We start from the raw sequence: 9973 nt of genomic DNA on the forward strand, positions 1-9973 counted from the left end.
CTGTTAGCAGCTGTTGGAAGGATGAATGTGTCAGGGTAGGAAAGAAGCAGTGTGTAAAAAATCCTGAGCTGTGCCGATGCTGGCACTGGCAAAATGTTTTTCCAATAATAACAACTTACAAGAAATGTCAGAGCTTCCTTGCCCCCCCCCACCAAAGAAAAGGGGGGGGGGGCGCAATTGAACAATACTAACTTGGACTGGGAAGGACAATCTGATTCCTGACCGACTGTAAGCAGTGGAGTGTAACTGGCTAAAATTGTCACTTTCCTCAGAATTTTGTCTATCAAATCAATTTTCAGTGTGTGGACAGGTGACACTAGTTTAAAAGTTCTATGTCAATTCTTAAGGATGCTGCTTTCTTTGTCTGAACTTAGCATAGTTTTCATATAAAGTACCTGGCCTTGGTTGGTTGCAACTGTCTTAGCAGGGAGGTGGCAAAGTGAATGGACTATGTGCAAATGCAAGGTCCTCTTAGTTGCCTAAGAGAGACCATCCCTCATAATGTTCTGTGGGTGTGGAGAGTTTATTACACATTAAGGGTTACAGCCCCTAATGGGAAGTGACCGGCAGGTCCTATGTGTTCTTCATGCTGATGGCTTCGTTATGGTGTTGGATTCAGCTGCACTTATCTTGATCTCCTTGGTGCTTAAAGGCATGTTACTAGACGGGGAGTCATTCCTGCGTTGCTGGTTACTCGGTCATTACCATTGTTGTATGTATTGCACAGCCTGGAAGGGTAAGGAAAGATAATTTGCCTCCAAGTTTCTCGTGTATAATGGGAGGGTGCATGGTGGCCGTTCTATGCCATACCATTTTATAATTTGGGGGGTGGGGGAATTTGTAAAAGATTTAAAAACAAAATGAACCATTTTTTTACCATTCACAACTGAATTTCAAAGAGAGGTGAGGAGTGGACAGCAGAGGGGGTTTAAATAATGATCCACTATTGGCAAGAAAACAGTTTTGTGCAGAACTGAGAGGAATTTACCTCCAGCAACAGTCCAGGTGACTCTTGTTGATAACTCCTCGTTATACTGGTATAAAGGCACTGAACTGGAGTAAATTGGGCTGCTGTAGGCCCTTTTATACCAGTGTAACTGCATTCACGCCAGGAACATTTTGCTGCTTTAGCTATACCGGTATAGTTAAAGTGGCAAAACACCTAAGGAGAGAGAGACTAATTCTTGATGGGGATGAGATTTATTAAGATTGCTGTGATGGCAACAAAAGATGAAATCTCTTAGGGAATTTCCTTGCAGAGCAACCCAGGATGCTCATGCATAAGGGTCACACCCTTGCATCAAAGAAGCGAAGAACTAATTCTTGCTCCCAACTCTCTTCTCACCCCTTCCCCATCAACTTACTGAGTATCTACGTGGCAGTTTTGCGCTGCTTATCGTCACGTAATGACACTTGCATGGGCAGCACTGGCAGGAGCAGGTGACTTCTGAAACAAATCACAAGTTACTAACCAAACTCAGTTGCCTTTGCAGAAACACTCTCTCCAAATGTGAATTTATTTTACTAAATGCCTTTGCCCTGAATGACTGCAAAACCATGAAGAGCGATAGACCCACCCACACTGCACCTCTGGGACAAAGGCAGAGTCACAAGAATTACTTGACATGCCTGTGTTATTCAAACTGCCATAAAACTGCAACAAGTGGTAAGAAGATGAAATGAAAAACTGGCCCAGTGAAAGGGATATGCGGTGATGCATTCAAGTTTAGGATTGGCCTCAGATGTGTAGCATCATTGGTTTATGAAGGTAACATTAAAGGACTGACTTTATCTTTAGAACACTTGATACAATGCTGCATGAGAGAGAACTGCCCCTCTGCTTTTCACTTCCATATTAATAGTGCTGAGGAAACCTAGGCCTGGGCTACACTACCGGGGTGGTTCGAACTGAGATACACAACTTCAGCTACGCTAGGCGCGTAGCTGAAGTCGAAGTATCTTATTCGACTTACCTGGCCGTCCTCAGGGCGGCGAGTTGACTGCCGCAGCTCCCCCGTCTACTTCGCTTACTCCTCCTGCCGAAGTGGAGTACGGGCATCGATTCGCGGATCGATTTATCGCGTCCAGACGAGACGTGATAAATCGATCCCCGATACATCGAGCACTACCTGCCAATTTGGCTGCAATTCCCCCGGTAGCCTGATCGGGTCAGATATATTAAGGGTTTGTCTGTACACAAACTGGAACTGCACTAACTGTTTTAATCCACACTTTTAATTATTTTGGTGCACCTCTGTATGTGGACACATTTCTATCTATCTTAGGGTCTTATTCTGCTGTCCATCGCTGAAGTATCTGAGGGCCTTCCATATAAAACTGATAGCAATGGTGACTGCCTAGTGCATTGTCAGACACTAAAACTTTGTGGGAGCAGAGTTCTAATTTTTTTTTAAACTAACTTAATTGTATTGATGTTTTTAGGTTGATTTGTTTCAGAGATGTAGTTTTTTTGGGGGGGGGCGCGGTTGGGTAGAGAGGGTGTCAACGTTGTCAATCCAATGCTGGAAAGGCCTTTCTGAAGAGGATGGTTTGGTAGCGTTCCCTAGTGTATTAACTCCTTTCAGACAGTGTCCTGTTCTGATTACGTGAAATCAAACAGGGGACACATGATCTGAAATAAGTCTTGCCCCAAAATAGCTAAAACTGAACTAAACTGATGTTACTTTGATTCCATTATTTTGTCTTTACAAACCCTTTGTTTACAGCTAGGGCCCGATTTTCAGCTGGGCCTCTCTTTGTGCATGTAATGGTTTTCCTCCCTCAGGTAGTTGTGGCTGTGTTGTTTCAGTACAGTTAGTTGGGGGCACTAAAGCATGGGCCACTTCTGGAATTCTAGGCTCTGGTTTGAATCCCAAGGTGCTTTACGAACACTAATGAATTAAACTTCATAACTCCTTCAGACTTACTGGGTAACCGAATCCAGGAGCCCTGACCTGCAGTCCCCTCTACTAGCTACTGGAAACACTGCCTGAGTCCTCGCAGTCCCCTTCTCCACTTCAGTCACTGACTCCATTCTCCTGTAATCCTACACCCTGCTTCAGGTGCTAGTTCACTCATCTGTCAATGTATTATTCACCAGCTCCCTCACTGAGCTAAAAGCGACAGGTGGGGAACGAGGTGGGACTGGACCGATTCATTTCCCTACAGGAATTTTCCCCCGTGCTGTGAAGGGGGAGGAGGGGAACCTTAGTGCATTCTGCTCACGGTCTGGTTCCATTCAGTGCTGGGGCAGGGAAGGCTTTGCCTACAGCACGGGGGGGAGAAAAGGGCCTGACTTTTCAGCAGTGCTGAGTGTCCTCACTCCCAGCTGAAGCACGAAGCTCGGCACCTCTACACGCTAGGACTGTTGGGGGGACGGGCCTGGGGGTCAGTCCAGGGTTTGACTCTGTGCCCCTCTCTGCAGCACAGGAAACTACTCTGATCGCTTCAATTGTCACAACTCCCCCCACAAAGGGGGGTTCACAACAGTCTCCTGCCCCCCCCCCCCCGCCCCGTGCAGGCCAAGCTGCCCCCAGGACAGTCCCCTCTTGACCCCCCCCGGCCCTTAATCTCCGGAGCCCCGGATCGCGGCCGCCCAGCTCCCCTCACCTGGCGGGGGGGGCTTCTGGGGCTGCGGCGGGGGGGGGTTGATTTCAGGTCTCTGCTCCGGAGCCTTCTTGGCGGCTTCTTCCGCCTTCTGCACAGGAAGGGACGTCCCGTGAGTGAGGGTCCTCGCCCCCCCCGGACCCCCCCGCCCCGGGCCCCCCCCGACCCCTGCCCCCCCCCCGACCCGGGTTCCCCCCGACCCCGGCCCTTGGACCCCCCCCCCGCACACACCTGCTGGAGGAGCTGGGTCCGCCGCCTGCGCTCCAGCACCAGCTGCCTGCGCCGGGCCTCCCAGTGGTAGGCGGACATGGGGCCGGGGGCCGGGGAGGGGAGCGGGGCCGGGGGGGGGATGGCTCTGCCCAGGGGAGCCGCCGCTGCAGCCGCTGGGTCCCGGCCTCACAATGCGGCGGCGGCTGCCAGGCAACCGGGTCCGGGGAGGCGCTGGGCCCGCCGGGCCCCCCCCTCGGGACCCACCCCCGGCTGGGGCCCCTCCTCCGGCCCGGCCCCCGCAGCCCGGGCTCCCCGCCAGGGGGCGCTGCGCGCCCGGCGTTCCGGAGAAACCCCCCCCCCGGGCTCCCCGCCAGGGGGCGCTGCGCGCCCGGCGTTCCGGAGAGCGTCCCCCCAGGTCCCCGCCAGGGGGCGCTGCGCGCCTGGCGTTCCGGAGAAAACCCCCCCCCGGGCTCCCCGCCAGGGGGCGCTGCGCGCCCGGCGTTCCGGAGAAACCCCCCCCCCGGGCTCCCCGCCAGGGGGCGCTGCGCGCCCGGCGTTCCGGAGAAACCCCCCCCCCGGGCTCCCCGCCAGGGGGCGCTGCGCGCCCGGCGTTCCGGAGAACCCCCCGGGCTCCCCGCCAGGGGGCGCTGCGCGCCTGGCGTTCCGGAGAGCCCCCCCCAGGTCCCCGCCAGGGGGCGCTGCGCGCCCGGCGTTCCGGAGAAACCCCCCCCCCCCAGGTCCCCGCCAGGGGGCGCTGCGCGCCCGGCGTTCCGGAGAAACCCCCCCCCCCCCGGGTCCCCGCCAGGGGGCGCTGCGCGCCCGGCGTTCCGGAGAAACCCCCCGGGTCCCCGCCAGGGGGCGCTGCGCGCCCGGCGTTCCGGAGAGCCCCCCCCCAGGTCCCCGCCAGGGGGCGCTGCGCGCCCGGCGTTCCGGAGAAACCCCCCCCCCCCCGGGTCCCCGCCAGGGGGCGCTGCGCGCCCGGCGTTCCGGAGAGCCCCCCCCCAGGTCCCCGCCAGGGGGCGCTGCGCGCCCGGCGTTCCGGAGAAACCCCCCCCCCGGGTCCCCGCCAGGGGGCGCTGCGCGCCCGGCGTTCCGGAGAAACCCCCCCCCGGGTCCCCGCCAGGGGGCGCTGCGCGCCCGGCGTTCCGGAGAAACCCCCCGGGTCCCCGCCAGGGGGCGCTGCGCTGCTGCAGGCGCCGGGGACCAGCCGGGGCGCACGCGGAGCCCCGGGCCTCTTGGGGCGCCTGGGGGGGCCGGGCTCTTCCCTGTCCCCGCCGCTCCCTAGCCCCGCTGGGCTGCCCGGCCTTTCTCCCCCGTCCCGATCTCCGCTAGGGACCTACCCACCGAGCCTGGGCAGCGCCCACCCCGGCAATAGCGCCCGTGGGCGCTCGGCCCCGCCGAACCTCTGCGCAGGGCTGGTGGGGGCAGCTGCCGCCCGGCTCCCAGCCCCCTTCGGGAACTCGGACCTGGCTGTTCAGGTTTCAAACCGCCGGGGCCATCAGTCCCCGGGGCTTGCTGGGATGACAGTGGCGCTAAGGGGCAATGCAGGAGGGGTGTCATGGGCCAGCACCGCTCACCTGCCCATAGCAGCCGCGCACAGTTATTCAGCCTGGTAGAATCCAGTTCTCTGATTTCCTCGGCAGCGTCCCTGAACTCTGCCTCCCTCTGTCCAGGGGGAACCAGGGCTTCCAAAGAGCGGCTTCCCCTTCACAAGGGTGCTGCAAATTCTGCCGTCCTATCCCTGTCTAGCGTCCTTCAGAGCAAAGTCTGCCAAGAGTGGGGGTTACAAATAACTACTTTATTCCTAGGTACCCCAGAGCTGTCGAATGACAGCAATAAAACATCCCATTGAAAAGCTGAGTGTTGTTGGTATTGAACATTTCGATTGTGGTAGCGTCTAGTTCCCTGGTACAGGATGGGACCCATAGGGCCAGGCACCCTACAGACATAAGAAATGACTCCCTGCCCCCTAAGACTTTACAAGCAAGAAATGAGAAGGAAGTGGGCAGGGGAACAGAGACTAGGGGGAACGAATAGAACAGTGTGTTTAGGACTGATGGTCTCTTTGGGGTGTATGCACCAGGGAAGTGGGCCTGCCACCCTGGAAGGTGACCTTTGTTTCCTCACTGCTACTTTTACCCTTGAAGGATCATTGCTGCCAGAAGCGATTCAGACCCTGCGCATGGACAGCCTCGGGTATTAATCCCTGACTAGAGGCTGCCAGAGTTGTCTACACATGAATGAGTTAAGTGTAGTGAATTACTGGGTTTACCAAAACTCATTTCACTTGAGGTAGCCGGCAGGGCTCACGGGAGGTGAAAGGTCCACTTCTTTGTTCCCTGAACCATCCACCACTGACTTCCAACAGGATTAGATGCTACCCATTAAATTACTCCTGTCAATGACAATCTATTTGGCTTGGCTTGATAAATTTAGCAGTGCAGTCTATTGACAGCCTTTAAATTAGCTCATCACCCACTTGTGAGGCCGATGGCAGATTAGTGCTAAATCTAGAGTGACTCCTATAAGTGGTAGTAACAGTTTTAAGAAGGGGCTGTATTATACAGGGGGAGGGAATTGTGCCCAGTGGTGAGAGCAGAAGGGATTGGGAGCCAGGACTCCTGGGTTCTATTCCTGGCTCTGTTATTGCTGTGCTGTGTAGACTCCGGCAAGTCACTTCGCCTCTCTGTGCCTCTCAAACATGGGGTTATTTAATCCAAACTCGGTTATTTAGAAACCCTATGGACTATGCAAGTGCTTCGTTCAGAATGAAGCAGCATCTTAATCTGCTGAGCGGAAACTCATAGCCCTGCCAAAACCATCTAGGTGATATCCAAACACCTCACAACTATGAATGCATTTACCCTCAGAGTGCAGTAGGGAAATAGGGTCATCCCCGTTTCAGAGATGGGGAGTTGAGGTGCAGAGAGATTCAGTGACTTGCCTGACATCTCACAGGGACCCTGTGGCAGAACCAGGACCTGAATCCAGATCTCCTGAGTCCCAGGTCGCTGCCTCAAGACCATCCTTCTGCTTTAGATGCTCCCTAATTGTTTACACAGCCTAGGGGTGAGCAGGCGTCTGCCTGCAAGGAACTTTGCTTATGCTCCCGGTCACGTATTTATTGGTTTCCACTATCTGCCAAAGATAGCAGGAGTTTATTCCTTTAACCCTTTTAAGATTGTGTAATTGGCTTCTCTGTCAGCAGGCTCATTGGAAATGCCTGGTGAGTATCACTACCTTGAAGGCTAGCAGGAGCTGAAGCATGGAAAAAAGCCTACCGAAAAACACCAGCTATGATTGACAGCTGTCACTCAGAGCATACATCCTCCTAGAACAGGAGCCGCCCTCCTAAGAAGCATATTTAATATTGACTGTTAACAGTCACCATCTTCATTTGGGGAGCAGCATCTACCAGTGACAAAGGGACCTTTCATTCTCAGCCTGCAGGCACACCTGCACCGCAGCCGGTCCTTATAGACAGTCCCCAATATAAGGAAAGAAGCAGGGCGCTACTGCCACTAGCTATGAGCTTTCTTTGTGAAAACAAGTCTTTGCCCTGGGGCCTGTGCGCCTTGAGGATCCCCCCTGGATATTCCCTCCCGTCTTGGATGCTGAATATTGTAGGGTTTTCTGTAATGTCCATTACCCTAGTATCTCAGCTAAGCTAGATTTGCAGCTGGGGGCCTGTGCCTCCTTCCCCGGGGGGAAAAGGCTCTGCCTGGGATAATGGGAGACGTATTTTTTATTTGTTTTGTCAGGTCCCTTTCCTTTCTCCCCACTCCTTCCCATATACATTAGCTGCACTGGGAAAGGTGACACCTCCCCAACGTGATGGGGCTCGGGAGAGTTCACCCTGCGGGGTGGAGCTGCGGGCTCTCCCCGGCCCCGGTCACGCAGAGCTGGGGGCTTCTTCCTCCTTCCCTGCGGCTGGCTCTAGGCTCCGGGCTCCTGTCCAGATGCAAACAGCTGTCGCCAGCTGTGCACAGCGGCTTGCGTTGATTGGCTCAGGCGCCGTGACATCACGGGGCTGCTCGGAGGCGTTTAGCTCCCTCGCCGCCGCCCTTGCAGGAGTTTCCAGCGGCGACTCCAGTCGCTGCAGAGAGACGGTCTCGCTGGCGGCTCCGTGGAGCTGGGAGGGTCCCTGCCAGACGAGTAGGCTCCGACCCCGGGCTGCCCCGGCCCCTATGGCAGGTAAACGGGCTGGGGGCTGCAGCGGGGAGGCGCGGTCGGAGAGCGCACCGGGAAGGGCTGGGGTCCCTTCCCCTGCTCTCCGCGCTGGGGACGTGCCGGGAAGGGGCGTCTCCCGGGGATCCCCACGAACCCTCCTGCGGGGGCGCGGGGACCCCGCCGTGCACTGGGGAACTCCCCCGTGGGGATGGGGGAGCTGGGACAGCCCCCGGGGAACCGGCCGGGGCGGGTGCCCGGCCCTCTCCCTTCCCCGGGGGAAGGACCCTGTTCCCAAGCCGGCCCCTGGAGCGTCTGCAGCGGGGCGAGCTCCCGGGGAGTGGGGCTGGCTGCTCCGGGGGTCCCCTGCCTGCTTCTCCCGGTGCGGGGCGCTGGGGGGGGGTGTCGGGCTGGGGCCGGCCTCCCGCTTCCCCCCGGCTCACCCTGCCCTTCTCCCCGCCGCAGCCCGGAGCGCCCTGTAGCGCCGCCCGGCCCGGGCACCATGGGGAACCAGCTGGCGGAGATCGCGCCCGCGCCGCCCTTCCTGCCGCACTTCCAGGCGCTGCACGTGGTGGTGATCGGGCTGGACGCGGCCGGCAAGACCTCGCTGCTCTACCGGCTCAAGTTCAAGGAGTTCGTCAAGAGCGCGCCCACCAAGGGCTTCAACATGGAGAAGATCCGGGTGCCCTTGGGGGGCTCCCGCGCCATCGCCTTCCAGGTGTGGGACGTGGGCGGGCAGGAGAAGCTGCGGCCCCTCTGGAAGTCCTACACCCGCCGCACCGACGGGCTGGTCTTCGTGGTGGACGCGGCGGAGGCGGAGCGCGTGGAGGAGGCCCGGGTGGAGCTGCACAGGATCACCCGGACTTCCGAGAACCAGGGCGTCCCCGTGCTGGTCCTGGCCAACAAGCAGGACCTGCCTGGGGCGCTGTCGGCCTCCGAGGTGGAGAAGCTGCTGGCCCTGCACGAACTGAGCGCCTCCACCCTGAGCTGCACCCAGGGCTGCAGCGCGGTGGACGGGCTGGGCCTGCAGCAGGGGCTGGAGAAACTCTACGAAATGATCCTCAAGAGGAAGAAAACGCTGCGGCACAGCAAGAGGAAGCGATGAGCAGCCCCGGAGCTTGCCCCAGCCCCACCCAGCTGCCAGGGCGTTGCTTGTTGGGTGCAGGGTGAGCAGGTCCCGTGCCAGGCCTGGCTCACCCCAGGGTGGCTAAACCTCCCATGTAGACAAGGACTTTGTTACGGGGCAGCGCCCTCTGGGGGGTCTGTGTGCCTGCCCGTGAACTCTCCTCCATCCAGGATTCGGGATGGCTCCAGTGGGAGTGTGCTATAGGGACTGGTCTGGACCTGTGCCCGTGGGCTGACAGGACACACAAGTGCCACAGCCAGACTGAGAGCAACGGCCCCTAATGTGTCAAAATCAAATTTAAAGAGAGGTAGGGTGGGGTTAGGAGACTGCAACCTGATGGCAACTTGCATTAGATGAAAACACTGCAAGTGGGTTTTCTAGGTGTGTGGGTGTTAACTTCCATCATTGCTACAGGAAAGGTGGGGGAGGGGAATCTTTGTATTACTGGGATTTTTTTTTTATAAACCATGTGTATTTTTTTTTTTTTTGTAGGAACTAAACATAAGTTATTAAACAGACAGATTGGATAGCTGGGAGTGGCTTTGAGTCTTCACTTTCATGCTGTCCGAGTTCATACTTTGTCAAGATTCCACTTGGCTGGATCTGGACAAAAGGTACATTGGGATTAAAGGCAGGACTGCCTTTTATTGAAACCAAAGACCTCTGCTAAACAGTTGGCCTTCATCTTTAAGGAAAGAAGGCTTTTAGACATGAAGTGACAGAAATCTAATCTATCCTTGTCTCCTGCTAAGGGAGGGAGCTCTTGTGAGGGTCGAAAGAAACCAACCAAGTCTCTGGCTGTTGCACTAATGAATAGTAACAAAAACATGACCCGATGTTGTTTTCCAGGGCTGGTAAGCCCCT

The 9973-nt window shown here is 57.0% G+C and overlaps 2 protein-coding genes across 3 annotated transcripts; one reads left to right on the forward strand and one right to left on the reverse strand.

Moving 5' to 3' along the window:
- Positions 1 to 499: 499 nt before the first annotated feature.
- Positions 500 to 4037, reverse strand: CCDC200 (coiled-coil domain containing 200). 2 transcript variants are annotated; one of them, XM_054014106.1, is made up of 4 exons: positions 3838 to 4037; positions 3610 to 3697; positions 1365 to 1444; positions 500 to 728 (listed from the first exon to the last, which is right to left on the reverse strand). In XM_054014106.1, exons 1-4 carry the CDS (start codon positions 3913 to 3915, stop codon positions 702 to 704), a joined length of 273 nt encoding a protein of 90 aa, XP_053870081.1. In that variant the 5' UTR covers positions 3916 to 4037; the 3' UTR covers positions 500 to 701. The 2 variants fall into 2 exon arrangements, with proteins under 2 accessions (XP_053870081.1, XP_053870080.1); XM_054014105.1 differs by having other exon boundaries at positions 1365 to 1447; positions 3838 to 4032.
- Positions 4038 to 7824: 3787 nt separating this feature from the next.
- On the forward strand, positions 7825 to 9638 carry ARL4D (ADP ribosylation factor like GTPase 4D). Its single transcript, XM_054014102.1, has 2 exons — positions 7825 to 8010; positions 8449 to 9638. The coding sequence occupies exon 2, from the start codon at positions 8486 to 8488 to the stop codon at positions 9086 to 9088; it is 603 nt and encodes a 200-aa protein (XP_053870077.1). The 5' UTR covers positions 7825 to 8010; positions 8449 to 8485; the 3' UTR covers positions 9089 to 9638.
- Positions 9639 to 9973: the final 335 nt, after the last annotated feature.

This window comes from Malaclemys terrapin, chromosome 25, assembly GCF_027887155.1.
Source record: "Malaclemys terrapin pileata isolate rMalTer1 chromosome 25, rMalTer1.hap1, whole genome shotgun sequence".
NCBI classification, from domain to species: Eukaryota; Metazoa; Chordata; order Testudines; family Emydidae; genus Malaclemys; species Malaclemys terrapin.